The 21,644-nt window shown below is 58.5% G+C and overlaps 2 protein-coding genes across 10 annotated transcripts; one reads left to right on the top strand and one right to left on the bottom strand.

The window, feature by feature from the left end:
- Positions 1-6,769: 6,769 nt before the first annotated feature.
- Positions 6,770-10,258, top strand: NTMT1 (N-terminal Xaa-Pro-Lys N-methyltransferase 1). Of its 6 annotated transcripts, none has more exons than XM_064469188.1 (5): positions 6,770-6,848; positions 7,769-7,833; positions 8,665-8,860; positions 9,081-9,333; positions 9,768-10,258. In XM_064469188.1, the coding sequence occupies exons 3-5, from the start codon at positions 8,699-8,701 to the stop codon at positions 10,022-10,024; spliced, it is 672 nt and encodes a 223-aa protein (XP_064325258.1). In that variant the 5' UTR covers positions 6,770-6,848; positions 7,769-7,833; positions 8,665-8,698; the 3' UTR covers positions 10,025-10,258. The 6 variants fall into 6 exon arrangements, with proteins under 6 accessions (XP_064325258.1, XP_064325261.1, XP_064325256.1 ...); XM_064469191.1 differs by having other exon boundaries at positions 7,769-7,845; positions 8,669-8,860; XM_064469186.1 differs by having other exon boundaries at positions 6,771-6,848; positions 8,657-8,860.
- An 854-nt stretch (positions 10,259-11,112) lies between these two features.
- ASB6 (ankyrin repeat and SOCS box containing 6) lies at positions 11,113-16,742 on the bottom strand. 4 transcript variants are annotated; one of them, XM_064469183.1, is made up of 7 exons: positions 16,690-16,742; positions 15,671-15,902; positions 15,062-15,243; positions 14,533-14,639; positions 14,019-14,127; positions 13,415-13,501; positions 11,113-13,209 (listed from the first exon to the last, which is right to left on the bottom strand). In XM_064469183.1, exons 2-7 carry the CDS (start codon positions 15,781-15,783, stop codon positions 12,533-12,535), a joined length of 1,275 nt encoding a protein of 424 aa, XP_064325253.1. In that variant the 5' UTR covers positions 15,784-15,902; positions 16,690-16,742; the 3' UTR covers positions 11,113-12,532. The 4 variants fall into 4 exon arrangements, with proteins under 4 accessions (XP_064325253.1, XP_064325252.1, XP_064325254.1 ...); XM_064469182.1 differs by lacking the exon at positions 16,690-16,742 and adding an exon at positions 16,522-16,683; XM_064469184.1 differs by lacking the exon at positions 16,690-16,742 and adding an exon at positions 16,558-16,683.
- Positions 16,743-21,644: the final 4,902 nt, after the last annotated feature.

Genomic DNA, 21,644 nt, shown 5'->3' with positions numbered 1-21,644 from the left:
GTCCCAGGCGGGAGTGGAGGCGAGAGTGAGCCTCACACTGCCACATGCCCTTAGCAATAGCTGAGAGGGTCGGTTTGTCCCACCAAGGCTGTGCAGAAAGGGGTGAATTTTGCTTTAGCAGGATTCCTGCTTCAACACAGCCCTTCTTTTTTTCCTGCTTTCTGGCTATAGCGAGGGGAGCAGGCGGGTGCTGAGCCTGCCACAGCCCAGCCGTGCTGCTGGGTGAGGGCAAAGAGGCGTTAGCTGAGCCGAGGAGCCAAGTGCTTTATTTTTAGTCTCAGTTTAACAAGTATTAATTAATAAGAGTGTAAATGCTAATGCTGAGATGACATAAACTGCATTGCCTGAAACGAATGTTTGGGACTTGTCTGTGCCAGGATTTACAGCCGGGTGGATTCACAGGGGCTAAATCATTGCTCAAACTGCAAGGATAATCCAGCTTGCTACCGCCAAGCCCGGCATCATCCGCGCCGCAATGGGATGTGCCAGGGGCTCAGGGCCATGCCGGGGGCGTGGGGCTGGGTCCCCGGCAGTGCCTCACCATGCCACACCAGCTCATCCCTCCCTGGCAAAAACTCCCAGGAGGTTTTACAAAGTGTGGGTCATTTTAGATTCTTCCCGTCAGGGCTGAGTGGGTGCAGGGTCACACCTTGCAGAAGGATTTATTGGCCTAGTGAAGACTAACTTTGAAAAAAAAAATAATCTTTTTCCCCCTGTCAAGTCCCTCTGTCCTGCCCATCCCATGCCCGTGGCTTCCTGCCCCGAGAGCTTGTCCTGGCTGAAGGGCTGGGAGCGGGCTCAGGAGAATGAAGAGGTGAAGAAATGCCTTTGGGCAGCGGGACATGATGAGTTTTGGCCCATCAGCACCAACACACTGGCTGGGTTTTTTGGTACCACAAAAAATTATGAACTTGAAGCTCTGTCAATATTTAGGCTGTAGAGTTATGAGGATGTGAAGGTCCAGTGCCTGGGCACTTGCCCTGGGCACGTGGGGCTGGAGCCCTCCTGCCCATGGGGGGAATGCGTGGGCCGGTGCTGGGGACACAGGGCAGCGGGTGTGAGGAGGAGGGAGTGGGGGCTGCATGCAGGGGCTTGTCCTGGCTGCAAGGCCAGGTTTGGTAAGTTGGAGGTTTCCAGTGGGCTGTAGCCCCTGCACTGTGAGCCAGGGCGAGGGTGCCTTGGGGTACCCTGGGACCCAAAGGGGAGTCCAAGGGCTGGGGGGGAACACAACAGCTCTGGGGACATGCTTAACCTTCGCGAGCGGGGCACCTAAATCTTTCCAGAGGCAGGCGCTTAGTCAGGCTAGATCCAGGCCAGGTTTTCCTCCTTCTTCCTCTTCTGAAATGCAGGCGGAAGGGCTGCTGCTCAAAGCTGCCTCCAGCAAGCCCTGCTCACCTGGGACAGTGGCGGCCGAGTGCAGGAGGCCACGCAGTATGTCCAGTGTGAACTGGGCACACACCATGCACTGGGAGCCAGGGAAACTGCTGAGTGTGCACACTGCATCCTCCCAGTGCACACTTCATCCTCCCCAGAGTGCTCGCTGCATCCCCCAGCCCATGAGCTGGGACAGAGGTGGGAGCTGGCAGGACTGCAGACACCCTATGGGGGGAACATCGTTCCCATGCCAGGAGGGCAACCTTTCACCTGAGAGTGCTAGACTGCCATTTCGGGAAAGCTGGAAAGGGCTGAGCTGGTTTTCGTCAAAGGTCTGGAAGGATAGAGCGCTGCGAGCGTGCAGGGAGGTGTCACACTCGCCAGCGTGTGATGGGAAACCTGGTGGTTCAAGGGAAGGGAGTGCAGGGTGGGACATTGGGGTGCTGCGTCAGGGCTCAGCAGTGCTGGAAAACTCCTGGTCTGGGGCTTTGGGTGTCCACTGGAGCCACCCTGGTCACTGGAGCTGGGTTCTTGGCTGCCGCCACCTGCAGTGATGGCGAGTTGGGAATTAGAGCAAATTATTCAGCCCCCCCCTCCCCGATCCCAGCCGGCAGGTAGCCCTGAGCCAGGGTCACCCCTGCCTGCACAGGGCTGTCCTGGGCAGGCAGCGCCGCAGAGCCGAGGGGCGAGGATGCTCCGGGCTGGCCCCTCACCACCCCGCGGGGACCCAGCCGGGGGCACAGGGGGGCACTGCCTGAGAAATCCTCACCCACGGCCTTACCAAAACCACTGGCTGCAGCCGGGCCCCAGGCGCCTTCCCGTGGGCTGGGCACCGCTGCGCTGGGGCCAGCGTGGCTCGGCGCGCCGGGGAGGGATGCGCGGCCGTGGCGCAGGCTCCTGCTCGGGCTGGCTCCCCGAACAGCGCGCTGCCACGCTGCTCTTCAGCGGCTCCGTTCGTATCATCGAATTTTAATTTAGTTAGTTGAGTTCTTTAAACAGTGTGAACTTGCTAAGTGCTTTGCATATTTTATACTCATGAGTAACATTTATCAAACAGAAAGTACAATTAATCAAAGAGGGGAGCTTTTGTAACTCAGAGCAGTTTGTATTCTCCCTCTTTCTCCTTGCCATGCGCTTTCCTCCGTGTCTCCCTCCTCATCCTCCTCTTCCTCCCCGCTGCTCTGCACCAGCCACAGAGCCAGGGCAGCTTCACTCTGCACTACACACGTACACATTCTCTCTCCCCTCTTTCCCCCGCTGTACCAAGTACACCATATATATATATTAAAATATGTTTTTATATGTTTATATATATTTTGCATGTGCATATATAGGCCTATATCCGTGTGTCTATATCTATATGCATATACCTATATCTATATCTATCTGGTGTGTAAATATATGTGTATATATGTACGGTGTATATGGCATGCATATACATATAGGCATAAATGGTCCATTTACACTACATATGTGTATATATAAACACACATATATACACAGTTATTATACTCACAATATTATACATAGAGTGTATAGAATTTTTTATGTTTATATATATGCACTATATTATCTACTGTCTAGTATATAGCATACAGTTTATAGTATATAGCATATATTACACTATATAATAAATAAATTTTACATAGTTCACGCTGCTGGGGGGTTTCAGCAGTGTCGGGGCGATGCTTCGGCCTCCCCATGAGAGCCTGTGGCCGAGGGGGCGAGGTGGGATAGGTGGTCGCAGCCCCGAGCTGCGCTGGGCGGCCGCCTGGCAGCAGAAGCATCCGACCAGCTCCGTTTGGGGACAGTGACCAGTGGCCGGGGACACGGGAATCCCTGACAAACTGCCTGGGCGTGAGTGCGGCCGCAGCTTCCCTGCCTGCATCCCGCTCCTTGCCGGGTGCTGGGGACGAGCTAGGTACCAGGGGTTGCTCTCAGGGCAAACAGCAAGGGACGCTGGCCTCTGTCCCCAGGATGTGTGTATTTATTATAAGGGCAGCATCACTCAAACCATGCCAGGTTTCAGCTCTGAAGGCCCTGGGGCAACGTGGGGGTGAAGCCTGTGCCAGTACCCGGTGAAGGGCGGGCACTGGTGCTGGAAGATGAGAGGTGATGGAGCATGGCTGGAGTGAGGGGACCCATGTCTCTGCCACCCCTCCGAGCGCCTTGGCATCTCTGGGTGAGTGGGGAGAAGCCCTGACCTAATTTATTCCGACTTCCCAAGCCTTGGCCACTGCGCGGCAGAGGCGGCGGCAGGAGATGGGCAAATGCGGACACGGGCAGGTTTGGCAGGGTCGAACCCTGCTGCCTCGGCACAGCACGGGAGGTGGGAGCATCCCGCGTGGTGCCCAGCAGAGTACCTTGGGCTCTTCCCAGGGCCTTGGAGGGCTCCGTTGCTCTATTAATTGCCATTAATGGCAACAAACGGGACAGCATGCGCCCGCCCGGACCCAGGTTAAATGCCGACGAGGGAAGGGCTGTGCCGGCGCTGCAGGACCTGCCTTGCAAATCACTGGCAACAACATGTGCCGTCCTGGTCACTTCTTCTCAAAAATGATAGTGCAAAATTAATTAGAATTAATTAATCAGAAAAGGGTAATAAGGGTGATTAAGCACCTGGGGAAAAGAAAAAAAAAAAGAAATATTCCTGAGGAGCGATTGCAGCGCCAGTGATTACCTTGAAAGGCAGCGAGTGAGCGGGAGCGGGAGGAGAGTGTGCAGGGAAACAAATGGGCTGGAGAAGAGGGTCTGGGGGGTGTTTTCTGTCTCGTCGCACAAGGAATTACCAAGTGACAAGATTGAAACCGGTCAGAGGAAAAGCATTTCCCGGCAGCAGCGACCATGGGGAGGCAGCTGAGCCGAGGAGGGGAGCAGGCGCCTCTGCTGCGTGGTGTTGCCACATTTTGCAGACTTGGCTTTCCACAAACTGGCCCCAACGCTGGACCCGTCTCCAGCAGAGCGCGGGACTCAATAGGGTGTCCTCGCTGGTGGGACCCTTGTCCCCAGCCCTGGTCCTTTGCCAGGCTCAGGAGCATGGCAAAACAAGGGACACTCAAACAATTTATTTTTCTTCTCTTAATTTTCATCTGCACTCTGTTGCCTTAATAATAATAATAATATTAAATCAAAGGGCACATTTGCAAGTGAGATTGGCCCCCACTTCAAGGCCACCGCTGCAGGTTTCACTGAAACCTGAGGGGTCGATGCAGAGCCCCAGCCCTGGGGAGAGGACGGTGCTCCTGCAAAGGGCTTTGGCGGTGGGGAAGGATGGAGGGAGAGGCTGGGGCTTAATGGAAAGGGTCTGCATGAGCCCCAGTGCAGCATGGTGAAAAAAAGGAGAAAAAATGTCTTTTCTGGGAAGCAGGGAGAGTAAATACTGCAGGCTGCTATGGGAAATAGGTGGCATGGATGGGAGCGGCTGCCCCATGGCCTGCTTCAAAACGCAGGTGATGACCAGAGCGATGCAATGGCCCCTGGTGGCTTCAGTCAGGGCAAAAACTGGTGGGTTTTGGCCATTAAAGTGCCTGGGCATGGGGGGACACTCGGTGCCCGCTCATCCCCATGCACCTCCCCAAACACCACCCCATCCCAGGAGCAGCCGGGCGCTGCTGCCGTGTGCTCAGTGTCCCCTCCCGGGCGACAAAGAGCCTCATTTCCTTAAAATCTGGAAAGCAAAACAGGGCAAAAGCAGTGCTTAGAGATGCTCCCGCTGCATCCCCAACTCCGCACTCGACTAAACATGTGCTCCCAGCTCCTGCCCCGGGTCACTGCTGCCCCCCGGCACGCTTGGTCAGAGGACCTGGGTGCCCAAAAGCTGTCCTGGGGTGACAGCTGCCTGCCCAAAGGAGGGGTCTTCCTTCGCTTTCCACATACACACCATGTAAGGATGGCAGGGGGCTCTGGCACGAAGGCCGCATCCTGGTTGTGCCATGGATTTTTGGATGGCTGTGGGGTGAGCTGCTCTGTTCTGGGGACAGCAGGTCCTTGCTGGGGCCATTAGGACTTTTTGGGGTGTAAGTGGGTGCTGACTGGGTGGGAACAGGCCCCGCTCCCCCTGTGCCCATACAGCGTTTTCCCCATTGCCACTACCTTGTGAGCGCTTTGGGCGCTTTCAAGCAGATTTTGTTCCTCCAGGTTTTGTGCAAGTTGGTGTCCAGGGGAAGCTGAGAGGGGCCGGTGCCCTGCTGAGGAAAGGACTCACCCCCATATTAGACACCAGAGAATCCACAATAGCCTCCTTTCCCAAGGGACACCAGCCAACGCAGTTTTGTCTCTCATCCGTGGGCGGGGGGGGAGGGGGGCTGTCAACCCCGTCCGGCTGGGGTGGGGGTGCGTGTGTGTTCGCCCCCCGACCGCACACCGTCACGGGGAGGGGTGGGGAGGGTCTCAGCTGCAGCCGCATGGCCAGGGCGCAGTGCCGAGGGGGGGCCACAGCTGTGATGAGCCTGCCAGGCCTCAGCTCCCCGCGGCGGCCCGGCGGAACGGAGCAGGGCAGGACACGGGAGGGTCGGAGACATCACCTGGGAGCGGCGGAGCCGGTGTCCCGTCCTCCGTGTCGCCCCCCGCCACCGCCGGGGCGCGGGGTGGGCGCGGGTGGGTGATGGAGGGGTAGGTGCCGGGTGGGCGCAGATGCGCGGGGCGGGGCGGGTGGGGTGTCGGTGCCGAGGTGGGCGCGGGGGCATGTGCGCGTCCGGCTCCCCCCACCTCGGTGTCCCCGTCCCTCCCCCCCCCCCCCCCCCGACGAAGTTCCCGCGGCGGCAGCGGCGACGCAACGGCGGGACAACAGCGCCCCCGCGCGGCCCCGGTGGGACACGGCGGGACGGGACGGGACAAGGACAACGGCGGGACAAGGGACGGGGCGGCGGCGGGGCCGGGGGCACCCCGACCCTGACACTCCCTCTGTTACCCGAACCCGGGTGGGTCCTTGTCCTGGCCACCCCGACCCGCCCCATCCCTGCCCCGGGCGCCCCCGCCCTCACCGGCAGCCTCGGGCCCCGTCGTCCCGCTGCCAGACCCGACGGGCTCCTGCGCCTATCTGTGTCCCCCTCGTGCCGCCCCCCGACAGCCGTGGGGTGCCAGGCTGGGGCGGGGGGAGCCCCCGGGCGGTGCGGCCGGCACGAAGCCCCGCGGGCCAGCCCCGGGGCCGCCGGTGACACGGTGCGGGCACCCGTGGGGGACGCCGGGCCCCGCACCGGGGCAGGGCGGGACGGGACGGGACACACCCCCCGCCCTCAGCCGCCACTCGCTGCTGCCCCGGGCCCCGCCAAGGGCCGCCCCCGTCCGTCCCACAGCGGAACCCCCCCCCGCGCTGCCCGGGGCGCCCCCCCGCGGACAGCCGGTAGGAAGAGCGGGGGATGGCCCGCCCGCCGATGTGACGTCATTCTGGCGTCACCGCCACCTCCGCTGCCTGGTTGGTTGTCCGCAACCGTCCGTTACGGTGGGGGCGGGACAGAGCGCGGCCGCCGCCGGAGGTAACCGGGGGGAGCAGGGGGGTCGCGGCCGCCCGGCCTGGGGGAGCGGCAAGGACCGGGCACCCCCTGCCCCCAGGGCCGCCCCACGCCCGGGGGAGCCGCCGGGGCCGGATCGGTCCCTCCCGCCCCCCGCGGCGAGCCCGGCGGCCTGCGGGGCTCCCGGGCGGGGGGGGCGGCCCCACGCCACAGCCCTGGAGCGCGGGGGGTCCCTCGGCCCCAGGCTGGGGGTACCGGGGAAATGGTTGGGTGAGGCCTTGAACCAGGAACCGCCCCCATGGGCAGGGCTGGTGTAACACACACCCCCCCCAGCCCCCGGGACCCCGTGGGGGTTCACACCCCACACCCCACTTCGTCCTGGGGCACCCGCCGCCCGCACACCCCCTTCCCCTGCCACCTCCCAGCCTGCAAACGGCCCCAGGGGTCGGGGAACGGGCCCCACACCGAGGCAGCGGCCTTTTGGGGGTTCTCAAAGAAGGGGAGGTGCCAGCACCAGGGTCCCCCGCTGGTGTGTAGAGCCATCTCGCTGGGTCACCCCACTCCCACTGGGTGCTCTCGACCTGTGACAGTGGTCTGTGACACCCTGAAAAACATCACCAGGGAGTCACCAAGTCAAACCCACAGCCGAGGAAGGGGTGACGCTGCTGGGAGGGCAAACTGGGGTCCCAACCCATGAGATCAGACAGCAGCGTTGCCTAAAGTGGGACCAAAACCCTCCATGCATGGCTGCCCCCGTGGCTCAGCCTTCTGCCACCTCTGAGCCATGGCTGCAGCACCTCCTGCCCCCCAACGGCCCTGGGAGGGTGCCTGAGGGGTCGGGGCAGCTCTTACCTCCAGCTCCCTGGGGCTGCGGTCGGCCTCGCTCACGCTTGCGGGACTAAAGGAGTGATTCGGGACTAACAACCTATCTTTTCTTCCCCCAGATCACAGCGCAGACCGGCTCCCGGCACCACCGAGCCAAACTGGATTTCAACCGGTGATTTGTAAGGTGAGATGCTGCGTCCCCCCTGCTCCATCCCCAGGCTGTTCAAGACCACGCGGGGCCACCAAAACTGCCTAAGCTGCCATAGAAAAGGTTTTGTGTCTAATGGGATATTTGCCAGCAAATTCAAGCCATGAACACTATATATTTCTTTATTTGTAAAGGTGTTTGAAGTCCTTGAATTTACCCTTTGGCCACTTTAAATCTAGTTTCTAATCCCCAGCGCAGTTAATCAAATCCACAGTGGTTTGAATTATGAGATGTCTGGGGGGGATTTATAGCTTGTATTGCTGATTATACCTTGACTTTATTATATTGCAAATATCTAACTTATGGTCACGGCTGAGATTTACAATCCTCAGGTAGGTGCTTAGGATAACTTTTAGCAACTCCAGATGTAATTGGAGGTGACTGATGGGGCTGTCGCCACATATAAACGTGTAATCTGTAAGATGTTAATGCTCTTAAGATGGAAAGAGGAGGCAGAATAGGTAAAAAGGGTGGAGCAGCCTTAAAAAAAAAAAAATATATATATATATTATTGGGTGTATTGCTGAGCAAGGCTCCGGGTGCCTGGTCCGGCTGAGGCATCCCCGCCTAGAAAGGGCTTTGGCTTTTTGGCCTCCAGAAAACACCAGGATTTAGATCTTTGTTCCTTCTTGCTCTCAGCTGAAAGTCTTTAGGGTTTGAAGTAGCCCTGCGAAGGGCAAGGGGTGATAAATAGAAACTGGGGGTACTCACAGAGCAGATACCTGCCTCCCTGGTTTGGGGGGAGGCTTTGTGCCTGCGGCTCCTTTGGGCCTGACCGGTGGTCTCTCCCCTGTCTCGGAGGAGCAGCAAGTCCCGCGTGGGCGTGTGCCCCTCGGCCAGCATGACGAGTGAGGTGGTGGAGAACGAGTTTGAGTTTTATTCCAAGGCGGAGAAGTACTGGAAGGATGTGCCCGCCACGGTGGATGGCATGCTGGGGGGGTATGGCCACATCTCCAGCATCGACATCAACAGCTCCAGGAAGTTCCTGCAGAGGTTTCTGCGGGTAGGTGGCACGGTCTGTCATGCTCCCAAAGCCCTGTCCTCCCAGCATGAAGCTAGGCTTTTCCCTCTGAGCTGTTCCATGGGATCCTCCACTGTGTGCATGCTGGCAGAGCTTTGCTCTGCAAAGGGTCCACCGTGCCCCATCCCCATCCTTGGTTGCCCCATTTCTCCTCTGTGGGTACCTCACGGTGCGATTCAGCCCCTCATGGTTGCTGTTCCAGGATGGCCCCAACCGGACAGGGACAACCCGTGCGCTGGACTGTGGGGCGGGCATCGGCCGGATCACCAAGCGGCTGCTGCTGCCCCTCTTCAAGACGGTGGACATGGTGGATGTGACAGAGGACTTCCTCACCAAGGCCAAGAGCTACCTGGGAGAGGAGGGCAGGCGGGTGCGCAACTACTTCTGCTGTGGCCTCCAGGACTTCAGCCCCGAGCCAAACTCCTATGATGTCATCTGGATCCAGTGGGTCATCGGTGAGGGTCACTAGGCTCACGGGGGTCTCACCAGCCTGTCCAGCTTCCCCTGAGGGATGGGTGCCCCATGCACTGGGGAGAGCTTTGGGCAGGAGAGCTTGAGGTCTGCGTTAAGGATGAGCATCACAGCACGGGTGGGAGGTTGGGCTGGGGAGCTGCCCTCCATGGGCACTACAAGGGCATTGCACTGAGGGTCTTTTCCCCCCAAGCCCTCGGAGGCCAGGGCAGAGGTGTGGGTTGGATGGAGCCATGGGACACGAGTTGGACACCCCCAAGCTCAAGCTTTCACCTGCAAATAGCTCGAGTATTTGGCTGCCGGGATCAGGAGGGATCCCAAATGCAGTCTCCAGGTCTCCTCCCCTCGTATCACATGCTGCCTGGGGGTCCTGCTGCAGTCACCTCGTGCCCTCTAACACCTGCTCTACCCCCTCCAGGACACCTCACCGACAACCACCTCTCTGACTTCCTGAAGCGGTGCCGTGCTGGCCTGCGACCCAACGGCATCGTGGTCATCAAGGACAACATGGCTCAAGAGGGCGTGATCATGGACGATGTGGACAGCAGCGTCTGCCGGGACCTGGATGTGGTCCGTAAGATCATCCGCCGAGCTGGGCTGCACCTCCTGGCCGAGGAGCGCCAGGAGAACTTCCCCGATGAGATCTACCACGTCTATACCATTGCCATGAGATGAGGGCAGCCGGCAGCGGGAGGTCTCTCCGGGGCCAGCTCGGAGCACGGGCCAGCAGTGGTTCCTGCCGGGGCCGGGAGGGGTGAGGACCGTGCCTTCACCGCGGGGTGGCAGACGGCAGCGAGGGCATCGTGACTCCCTCTCTCCGGGCCTGGTGATGATGTTGGGGCTTTGTCTTCCAAGTTGCTGCTGTTTGTGAAAAGAGGTGTTTGCCAAATACATTTTCCTGCTGTTGCACTTCTGCACGTGGGCTTTGTCAGATGCAATGTTGGCTTGATGCCACCTTTGAGGGCTCTGTACAGAGCAGGAGGGTCTCCCCTTCAAGAGGCGTGCTCCGTGGGCACCAGCAGGTTGCTGACCACAGTCACACAGGGCTGCTGATAGCAAACAGGAGCTTGGAGACCCTCTGTGAGGGTCTGGGCTCCCTTCCTTGCTTGGGTGTTTGATGCTTTCCCACCCTTGAACTTACTGCTGCTCATAGCAACAAACTGGGTAAGGCAAATGGGAGAAATCTCTGCCATTTCCCTGCAGTGTGTTGGGGAGGCAACACCAGCTGCTGGGGCTTTGGGGGAGGGGGGGGCCTCGCTTTTAAACCCACAAGCAGGTCTGCCACACACGCAGCAAAAAGGGAGGTGGATGTAATCTTGCATCCCCCACATCCTCCTCCAGGGATGGGGTAACCCAGACAGAGCCCTGCAACCCTGGGAGTGAGCTGATGTGCTCTGGGCATTAACAGTGAACCTGCTCTGAGCTGCCTCTGGAGCCCCAGCCTATTACTGCAGGCTTGCAGTGATGCCCAGCACCTCCCGCTCGAACACTGCGGCACTACAGCTGCTCCCCCAACACCCCACACCATCACCTGGCTCTGAACACGCCCATCAACTCCTTGGCCATAGCCACTTCATTTTGCCCAAGCCTGGTCACGTGCTTGTGCCACCCTAATGCAGCACGCCACAGCCAACGCTGGCACGCCAGCTTGCCAGGTGGGTGAGAAGATCCCAGTTGCAGCCCATCCCTCCTGCTGGGCTCACACACAATCCCCACAGGGCCCTCTCCGCTGCCCCGTCTCTACTGCAGAAGAAACAAGCCCCTTGTCATTATTACAAAAGGCTTGTTTAATCGCTCATTTCCCATTCCAGACACCAGGGGAGTATTTGATCACTTTTTTTTTTAAAACGTGAATTCATCAAGATACACAGCTCCAGTTCCACAGGGTGGGAGAAGGTAAAGCACAGGTTCTGCCAGGAGGACAATGGGAGGAGACAACCCTTCTGTGGCCCAACTGCCCATGGATCCCAGGCCCACCTGCTATAAATTGTACCTACTCAGAAGAGATCTTTTTTCCTCTTTTAATCCTCTTCTGCATCTGTCCCTGACAAACAACAAAAATGTCAGGGGCGGGCTCAGCTCTGCAGCCAGTCTTTGGCACGTCACAAGGAAACAGATGCCTAGAAGGGGGAGCCGGACAGCTGCGGCAAGGCTGGGACACGGGACCGCCATGTGCAGCCCCAAAGTCTGCAAGTTCCAGTAGCAGGTTGGAGAGAAAGCCCCGAGTCCTGCTGCAATTTCTTGTTGCTGGGGAGGAGGCACTGCAGACCACGGTCCTGGGAGCAGTCACCAAGGGCAAGTGCCAAGGACCACGGAGGGAGGCACAAGGCACTCAGCAGTTAGCTGCCTGTTCCTCATCCTTGCACATGAAACACACCACAAAGCCAAGAAACATCCACCTGTTTTGGAGCTCAGCGACTCCAAGATGTTCTTGGTGGATGGTCCTTTGTGCCAGGAGGATGGGGTACTCCCAGCAGAAACTCAGAGGGTGCTGAGCAGCTGGCGAGCGCTGCCAGCCCCGCTTCCCCTCACCCCTGTCACGCTCCTAGTTTCAGAAGCCTGCATAAGCAAGGAAGGCATCTGCATCCACACAGAGATGCTGGACCTGCCTCCACCATGGCTGCTCCCACCAGCCGGGCTGAAGACAGGAAAGCAGGACACAGGTGCCAGCAGTCTCTCGGCATGGGGAACACCTCTTCTCCCAGCATCCCAAGGCATATCACAACTCCGCCACTCGCCTAAGGCACTGCTTCACCCACCCTGGACCCAGCAGGGCTGGAAAGAGAGGGGACAGGCTGCCTGTCCAGTCACACCACCCCAACCACCCCACTGGTCCTGCCCGCCAGGCCTTTTAAAATCCACACAAACCAGCCCTCTGCCTCAGTATCCAGTTCCCCAAAGCCCAGGGGCTCTCCTCACCCCGAGGGAGCTGTGGGGCTCTGCCTGCCTCCCCACAATGTGCCCCAGAGCAACAAGGCCTCCACAGACGTGCATGCAGCATCATGATCAAAAAAACACACCACCCCCCCAAAATGCAGCAGAGTCGGACATCATGGGCAGCGCTGGCCAAGCCGTGGGTGTGTGGACAGCATGTGGACAGCCCATCTCCTGCCAAGAAAACTGGCCCAGAGCAGATTCGGTGGCTGTAGGCACACCATGAGCACGGAGAGGTGTCAGTCAGGCTCAGAGGTCCTCGTGCCCAGCAGCAGCATGGTCAATGAGGAGGTACCACTTCAGCCTGTCTGGAAGAGGTAGAGCCTTGATTTTGACATCTACTGGCCACGGTTTAAGGCGCTGCCGGATAAACACCCTGCAGAGATGTTTCAGTGCCTGTGGGGAGCGCTCCAGCTGCTTCAGAGAGCAGAAGAGAGTCCTGATCTTCTCCCCATGGTACCTACAGCTGCTGGTATTGACCTCAAAGTTGCTGGGCAGCTGGATGGCTTGTGAACTGGCCATCATGAGCTCCAGCAGTGTCTGACCCTTCTGGATGAGGTCTGTAGAGAAGCTGTCATCTTCAGAGACGCTGAGGTGTGAGCAGAGGCACTCAAAGACGATGTGGAAGCCTGACCAGCAGGAGGGACCGTGGAGGGAGCAGTTGTAGGCAGCCCCTGACTCCAGCAAGAAACGCAGCAGCGAGAAGTGGCGTTTGAAGCTTTTGAAGCAGAGGTGGGTGAGGGACTCGGGGGCTGGGCACTCGCTGGGGTTGGCGCCGTGGGCCAGCAGCAGCTGCGTGACACGAAAGCAGAAGCGATTGATCACCTGTGCCTCCTCAGTGTTGCTGCACACCATCTCACCCAGCAGGAAGATGATGTAGGTGAAGACAGTGTCACCATCTTTGGTGGTGGCTCTGACATCCGCACCTGCAGGAAGGGACAGGGAACATAACAGGCATTGCAGACAGTGAGGCCAGGACAGTACTAACTCTGGCACTGCTAGGCCAGGGTTCCTCTTGCTCAGGTGGGAGCGTTAAGAGTCAAGAAGGCAGTGCCCAGTGCTGTACAAATAATCATCCAGCGCTGGGCCTGGAGGGATTTGTGCACGGAAAGGGGAGAAGGTTGCCCTCACCTCCTTCCAACAGGAGACGGATGCTCTCAGTGTTGTGGATCTGGACACCGTCACTGCTGGCTAGGGCGTGCAACAGCGCTGTCTTTCCTGCAATGGAGCAATCGGTCAGTCAGATGAAAATAGGATGACACCCCAAAAGGCACAAAGGAAAACAATCCACCCTACCAACCAGGTAGCCAAACATGGGGAGAAACAACCCTTCCCCTTCTGGCAGGCTCCTGCCGTCCCCATGATGGTGCACAGCTGTGGGATAGGGTCACAGGCCACATGTGCAGGGTTGGTGGCAGCCCCAGAGGGCACGTGTGCCATGGCAGCGTGGGGTTTAGAATGCATGGGCACCCCTAGACTATGGAGGCACAACCCCATCCCATCTCCCAGGGACTGCACGGAGCTGGTTTCAGATGCCTTCTGCACCTGACATAGTCAACATACAAGAAGAAAGCACAGAGCACCAGGGAGGTTCTGTAGCCTGCACCCAACTTCCAAACCAGTTTACAACCAGAGAGCATTTGCAGCAGCAAGACGCAAGGACCTGGACCCCAGACCCATGAGGGCTGACTGCTGGGAGCACCCAGGCTGGGGGAGCTGGATGGGGCACACGGACCGTTTTTGTCAGCTGCGTTGACATCAGCCCCCAGCTGAAGCAGCCGCTGGAGGCATGGCAACCGCTCAGGTTCCTCGCTGGCCAGATCGAGGGGACTGCTCTCATGGATCTGCACAGAGCAAGAGGAAAAAAACACACTAGTATTAAAGACTATTTATGAGTGCTTCTGCAGAGTTGCTGCTGGGGCTTCATCATGTCCAATGTAAGAGCACATTTCAATCCCCAGAAATCAAAATGAACCTTCCTCCGTGTGTCCACACGGAGAGGTTTGTCTACCCCAGCCTCCTCCCACCCATTGCTTCACAGCAGAGGCCTGTTTGCTTGGTCAAAGGCAGCTGAACTGCCACAGCTTCAGAGCACTATGGACAATGGGCACAGGAGGTCACCACGGGGAAGCAGCATGCAGCAAAGCCCAGGAGGTGCAAGCAGGGAAGGCTATCTCCACATGCCAGTCCCTTGCAGATAAGTCTCAGGGAGGCTCAGCTTGGCTGTGCCCAGGCAGCTAAGCCCATACCCGGTCTCTGCGGTTGATGTCAGCCCCGTGGCGCGCTAGGAGCTCCACCATATCCGGCTGGTTGCGGAGCACTGCAATGTGTAGGGGGGTGTAGTAGGTGACTGGATCTGAGGACAAAAAGCAGAGTCAGAGAGAACTAAGGACTTCCCCAGAACAGCCCTGACAAAAAGTGGAAGCGAGCAGCTGGGGAGGGCCCTGAGAACACAGCAATGCCGATGAGAACTGGGCTATCATAGAGACCCCAGGTCCTGCCTTTGCAATGGCTCCATCTCTAGTGAAAGTCCTCAGAGTTTCAAACTGGTCCCCAAGCCCCTGGCCATCCTCCAAGTCCATCACTGCAGCTAGGTCTGGGTAAGGGCTGCCACAAAGCACATCCATGCTACCCCAGAGGAGGGAGGGGCTGAGCTGGCAGCACCCCTTCTTTCTGCCCCAGCTATCACTGCCTCCCAGGGTGGCTTCTCACCAGCTGGTTCCTCCTGGCCAGCCCAAGGAACAGACCCAGGCCCAGCCCCCTCCTCCCCAGCCTTACCTTCAAAGCTGAGGTCAGCTCCAAACTCCAGGAGGATTTCTGCAGCAGGGATGCGGCCCAGCTCGGTGACCTTCAACAGGGCATAGCTCACACCTTCCTGATAAAATGGGGAGTGGGTCTCCCTTTCCAAGACTCGTCTCACAGCTGAGAGCTGGCTCCTGTCACTTCCCAGACAGGCAGAGCTTAAGACACACAAAACCAACCGGTTACTCAGCTGAATGGCACGCATCTCAGGGGTGTGCAAGGGTCAAACTAGCACCAGAGAAGAAAAATCCCTGGTCTCTCCCTCTTGTCTCGTCACCACCAGCTCTCTAACCTGTTGGCTGTAGGGTTATGCAGCAGTGTCAGGGTCACAGCCAAACACCGGTTTAGGTTTTATTGCCATGGGTCAGGCAGAAAGGGCTGTTCCTGGGGAGCACATGTAGTCCTTGTGTTTGCTCTGCTCCACCCCCACATTCCCAAAGAACAGCAGCAAGAGGAGGGTCCGTGGCATGAGCTGCTCTCTGGGGTTCATTCCCAGCCCGTGCTGTGTCTGACTTCGGCCACACCACTAAGCTCCAGCTACCGCCCCTTAGAACACCAAGGGGGTGTTTAGCCCCATCTAGTTACCTCTCAAGGGTGTTCTGCCTTTCCGCATCCTGTATCGCCAGCAACCCCAAGATCTCGTCTACCAGGGGCTGATACTCGAAGATGATCCTGCGGAAGCCATGCAGGAAAGGCATGGTGCTCTGCTACGTGCACAGACCATCCAGGGGCCTCCAGCATTGCAGTGGTGTCTTCCCCACGCAGGTCTCTGGCAGCAGACCCTGACGCTGCCTGGTTTCCAAAAGACTTGTCCCTCCTTTTAAAACAAACAAGCCTTTCTAGCAGTTTTGCATTTAGAAAAACACACAGCCTTTCTCCCTCCTTACGTGTTTGTGAATGCCAGCAAAGACCAGTGTAGAGATCTCCTCCCACACACCACTGAGGTGTATTCAAATTATCTCCTGCATGCAGAGCTACAAATTAGAGTTATCTGTGTGCAGGAAAGAAACATGCCAGGCAGATCCCAGGCTCAGGGCAAACCACATTTGCAGAGGCTCTGCCACAAATCCCCCCAGGCTGATGGTGCCAGAGGGAGGGCAGCCAGAGTGGAGAGGTGCTCTGAGTACTCTGGGGTGCCTGCAACCAACAGACCCTTGCCTGGCTTTTGGCGAGTGAGCTGGGCTGGAGCAGCACAAGGCTGGGGACCCTGTACCGCCCTCTGACCAGCCATGGGGCTACCAACCCGCCCTGCGACCCGCAGGAACCAGCCCAGAGGCCACCAACCCCCAGCGCACAGGGCGCCAAACCTGGTGGTGGCCCGAGAGGCCCCTAAATCTCAGTGCGCCCCGCGGGAGCAAGCACCGAGGCCCACAAACCCCCCCAACGCCCCGGGGGGTGGGGGGGGGGGGGCAATGCCAGTGCCCCCGGGACCCCACCGAGAGGGCCGCAGCGCCCGGAACGCCCCCGCGCACCACGGGGCGAGTCCCCGGCGTGCCCGCAGGGCCCGCAAGCTCCCCGGGCGGGAACCGGAGGCCCCCATCACCGCCCGTCCGCCACGGGAGTCACCCCGGGGCTGAGGCTCCCGACCACCCGCTGCCCCTCACCTACCCAGGCCCCGCCGCCGGAAGCGGAAGCCGCCGGGCGGGGAGGGGCCTCATCGGGCGGGGGCGGGGCCTCGCCGGTGGGCGGGGTCTCACGGGGCGGGTCTGCGGCACGGCCGCCAGGGGGCAGCACGCGGCCGGGAGCGGCGCGCCGGGAGCGCGCGGGGCGGTGACGGGCGCGGGGCGTGCGGGCGCGGGCCTGGGCACCCCCGGTGCACCCCCACCCCCAACGGTACATGCCCACGGTGCACCCCTGGTTGCACCCCCCAGTGCACCCCTCCGTTGCACGCTCCCGCGCTGCCGCCAGGGTGCGGGCACACTCTCGCTGCACCCCCGCGGTCCACCCCCAGTTGCGCGCCCCCGGTGCGTCCCCCGCCGTTGCACGCTCCCGTCGCACGCTCCTGTTGCCCTCCGCCGATACACGCCCCCGGTGCACCCCCGCGGTGCACGCCCACCCGCGCACACGAGGCGGACGCTCCGCCCCGTGTGCACACACCGGGGGCAGGTGTGCACGCGGCGTTTGCACACCCACGGAAAGGCACCCGCACCTGCACACCCACTGGCACCCCTGCGTGCACACGAACGACAGCCCGCACAACCCCTCCAAACACCCCAGATGCGCACAGCTGCTCGCACGCGCACGGTGCACACCCACGAACACAGAGGCGCGCGCACAGGTGCACAAGGGAGTGCAGAGGCGAGGTGTGCAGGCACGCACACAGCTGCATGCCCCCCCCCTCCGGCGCCTGTGATGGCTTCAGCTCCAGCCCTGCCACCCGTGGGAGCGTAACCCCGCGCACCACCCCAGTTCCCCAGCCAGCTCCCCCGGGCTCCTCACACCCGGGACGGGCTGGGGGTGCTGGGGAGGTGGCACCGAGTGGCTGCCACCTCCCCGGGGCTCGGGGATGCTGCACACTGGGACCCTCGCCTGCTGAGAGAGCTGCTGGGGGAAGCATTAGCCCAGGATTTATTGGTATTATTATCATCATCATTATTTTTATTATTATTCTGGTGGAATTTCCAGACACAGGGAGCTCCGCAGAGCCGGCAATAACTGAAGCCGCCTTGGGTTTCCTATTTACGTATTTATTTTATTCTGGTGGAGCGCTTCCAGGTTTCAGCAAGCAGCCGTGTCCCGGGGGCAGAGGGGGCGAGGAGGCCACGCCGGTTGGGCATTTTTCTGACATGCCGTCACACTTCCCCCTGTTTCCCACCCTTCCCTTCCCCATGCAAAGTGGGGTGCCAGGGTGGAGGACCCCGGTGCCTGGAGTACCCTGGCCCCAAGCCCATCTTTGTGGCAGGGCAGGGGGTCCCAAGCCTTTGCTGAGCGGCTGATGCCTTGGGTGCCACGGGGAATTGGTGCCATGTGGTGGCACCTCACTGGGCAGCTGGTGTAGACCCTCCCTTGCAGCCCAGCACCCCCGTGGTGGGGTTTGGGAGGCATCATCCCTGTGCCATCCTGAGTGAGGGTGGAAATAATCCTGTCCAAGTACCCTGGGCAGGAACCAGAGGGGAAGAGCAGCAGGAGTAGTAACAGGGAGTGAAGATTTCTCCCTCCACATGAAGGATGCTTTATACCTGTATGAGTTGGCTTCAAACCACTGCAGCCTGGTTGGGGGGACCCCATGTCAGGTGGGCCGGGCAGCTGAGACCCTCGGTCAGTCCTGAGCACCTCCTCGCTGCTGCCGGTGGCTGGGCAAACCCTGGACCCTTCTGGTCTGGGTAAAGCCCAAACCCTCCATGGTCCAGTAAAACCCGGGACCCTCTGCAGTCAGGGTGGCAGCACCAGGCACAGCCACTGTCCCCAGCTGTGTGGCACTGGCAGGGATCATGCAGGATCCAGCCCTCCATCAGACACCGTCCTGGGGGGAAATCCCCCCTGCATTCCCACTGCTGGCTGGGAAAGGAGCATGGGTCACCCCATTGCCACCTCTGACCCCAGGCCATGGGGAGGAGAGGGGACCCTAGGCTGCCCCAAAGGGCCCTGCCAGCCTGGCCGTGCCCCCATGAACCCCGCAGAGGCTTTGCCCCCACCCCAGTAACCCCCTGGGCTGGAAAGGAGGCTTTGGGGATGCAGTATGGGGCCAAACCCAGCTCAAAACCAGCCCTGGGAGGTGTCAAGCGCAGGCACCCAAGGGCTGAAACCCCTCCCTGGCCATCAGCATGGCAAGGCCAGTGGGGGGCCGGGCACAGAGAAGCCCTCCCCCGGAGCATCCCTGCCGTGACCATGCCACAAGCCATGGCCTCTGGGGAGGTGACTCCCCATCCCCACATTTCTTGGGTGAAAAAAGTCCATTTTGCAAATAGGGACATCGCCGGCACAGTGAGTCGGGGCGTTCGAGTGCCTGGCTAAAATAACAGGGTTGGGATCTGCCCCCTTCCTCCCCATCGCCTTGGCGGGGCGGACTAGGAAGAATGCGAGTTGGCTATCCATCAGGGAGACAGAGCAACAGCCAGCCGAAGAAAGAGGGGCATTTTAGGAGGAAAGCCAGGGAAATTTGATCATTAAGAAATCCTCCTGGCTGTCTGGGGGAATTTAATTAAATTGCTGGAAAGGGCTGTAAGCACATCTGGATCCAATATGTGCAGCTTTGATTTTTTTCTTTCTTTCTTTCTTTCTTTTTTTTTTTTTAAGGTTTTTTTTTTTTTAGTTCACTCTTTTCCCATCTCGCTGTTGAAGGAGGGGGGGAAATAAAAGGGAAATAGCAGAGCCACTGAGTATTGGTTCATCTGGGACTGGGATTCCTGGCAGGGAAAGAAAGAGAGGGAGAGAAAGAAAGAGCAAAAGAAAGAGGCAGAAACAGAGGGAATAAGAAAGCTGGGAGAAAAACCTTCACCAAGGGCCTGGCTGGGGTGTTTTATAATGCCACCGACCGCAGAGACAAGGAGCTAGGAGGGAACCGGCCAGGGGGGAGTTGTGAAAGCTGGAGGGGAGAGGAGGAGGAGAGGAGCTCTCCCGGGCCATGCTGCGCTTTCAGGGTCTGGCAGGGATGGAGGGAGAAAGAGGAACTGCTCAGCAGATAGAGAAATACCATTCCTGCTGGGAGCAGCAGGGCTGAGGACAGAGGGAATCCTCCAGCAAGAGCGCCCACAGCCCCCTGCCGTCGCCCCTGCGGGCAGTGTTGCCCTGACCCCTGCCTGCCTGATGCCCTCGGTGCCAGGGGCAGGACAGGGATGCTCTGGTCCCCAGTCTGGGTGGGACACAGGTCTGAGCACAGCTCCAATTTGGGGCAGTCAGCCCTGCTCCCCCAGCGCCAGGGAAGGGGCCAAACCCCAGTCACCCACCCTGAGAGCCAGTCACTGGGTCCTGGCCAGGCACTATCAAGCTCCCACTGTCTCCCTTACTCCTTACTACCTCCTTACTCTGAACATCATCCTTACCGTGGAACAGAGGTGCAGCTCCATAAAAATAAAAAACCTTCCACCCCTAGGGGATTTGGGCAAGCCAGCCCAGTTTCTCTGCACAATAATACTCAAAGGGCAACATGCTGGAAATATTAAGGAGAATGAACTCTTGGGTACCAAAAGGAGCAGCATCAGCCCAAGCAGTGCTCCAAGGATGCTGCACTGCTGCGGTTTCAGGGGTGAGGAGGAGGGCTGGGGCTGGCAGAACACATCCGAATCCATGCCGCAGCGAGCGCTGTGGAAGCGCGAGATGTTATCACAGCATGAGAGAAATATCAGGAAACTCCTAAGAGGACACAAAGTGAAATTACCAGAAAATCATCTTTTGGGTTGGTTTGTTTTTTTTTTAAAGAGAGGAAGATGAAGGACTGGCAAACAGAAACACATTTATCCCAAGGTCTGCAAACTGCGAACCTGGCAGGCTCTGGCCAGCCGGATCCTCGCCCTGCGAGCCTTGCATGTCCCTGCCAGTTCGGTGCCACTCTGGTTCATCAGCCCAACTGCTCTGGCTTAGCAAGGCTGGACTCTGAGCTCAGCAAAACCCAGGCACTTGGTGTCAGGCAAACCAAACCTGCTTGGCTTCATCTCCAAACCACCCGTGCTTTGCTCTGAGCATGGCCAACAGTCACCTTGCCAGCTCCAAGGTCCAGTTTTAATCACTTAAAACATATTTTTACAAAAAAAAAAAAAAAAAAAAAAGGAAGAGCTTGCACAAGAGTTAGGAAATGCCGGGAGGGTGGGTTTCAAACAACAGGGTCTCGCTTCAGATGCCTTGTGTGGCTGGTGGAGTTAAAAAAAAATGATGCTGGGAAAAAAAAAAAAAGGCAAATCCTACAGCTAAAAAGGAAATTGCATTAATACAGATTGTTTTATTTAAAAAAAGCAAACCCTGACCTCTACTTCAAAAAAGTCATTAGACATTCTCCTTCTGAAAGGCCGACAGGGGATATTACTGAAAGGCCAGTTAATTTCTCAATGACTTACTGTTCTTGCTCTGCTCATGGAAATGTGTAAAGAGTCGGAGGGTAATTTAAGGCACCCTGCAGAAAGGTGTGTAAATCTTTGCATGTCTAAAGAAACTTTACCAGACCGCTAGGATTGGGAAAAAAGAAAATGCTTGCCCTCTTTTTTTTCCCTTTCTCTTTTTTTTTTTTTTACTTTCCTTTGGAACTCTGATCCCCTTTGATCATAAAAAAGGTCATATTTCACCCAAAAAAATATCAGCAATCACAGGGCCCGAGGAAGTGCGAACCCAAGGGGGTTTCACTGGCGATTATTCCCTCCATTTAATTATTTAATGCCGTGAACTGAGGGAAAGCCGTCTCCCCTGGAAAAGCCAGACAGTTCAAGAAGAAGGTCTGGCCCCAAACAAGGAGAAGGAAGAGGGTTATAAATGGGGCTGGGGCTGCTCCGTCCCCCCTCCCACCCTCGCCACTTCATGGGCCAAGACCAGCCACTCCACAGCCCCCTCCAAAATAATCACAGCAAGATGTTCCCAGTCTCTGGGGCCAAGGGGGAAAAGCTGGGGGAAGGACGGGGATCCTCACTGCCCC

Source organism: Phalacrocorax carbo, chromosome 18, assembly GCF_963921805.1.
Source record: "Phalacrocorax carbo chromosome 18, bPhaCar2.1, whole genome shotgun sequence".
NCBI classification, from domain to species: domain Eukaryota; kingdom Metazoa; phylum Chordata; class Aves; order Suliformes; family Phalacrocoracidae; genus Phalacrocorax; species Phalacrocorax carbo.
The sequence above is the reverse complement of the archived record's forward strand: the minus strand, read 5'-3'. Positions and strand labels throughout refer to the sequence as shown.

Excerpts from the sequence above, each read along its gene's own strand:
- NTMT1 (XM_064469188.1), top strand. The coding sequence starts at position 8,699 with ATGACGAGTGAGGTGGTGGAGAACGAGTTTGAGTTTTATTCCAAGGCG. Across the intron at positions 8,861-9,080 it reads TCCTGCAGAGGTTTCTGCGG|GATGGCCCCAACCGGACAGG; the intron begins GTAGGTGGCACG and ends TTGCTGTTCCAG. Across the intron at positions 9,334-9,767 it reads CTGGATCCAGTGGGTCATCG|GACACCTCACCGACAACCAC; the intron begins GTGAGGGTCACT and ends TACCCCCTCCAG.
- ASB6 (XM_064469183.1), bottom strand. The coding sequence starts at position 15,783 with ATGCCTTTCCTGCATGGCTTCCGCAGGATCATCTTCGAGTATCAGCCC. Across the intron at positions 14,128-14,532 it reads ACATCAACCGCAGAGACCGG|ATCCATGAGAGCAGTCCCCT; the intron begins GTATGGGCTTAG and ends TGCTCTGTGCAG. Across the intron at positions 13,210-13,414 it reads CCGTCTCCTGTTGGAAGGAG|GTGCGGATGTCAGAGCCACC; the intron begins GTGAGGGCAACC and ends CCCTTCCTGCAG.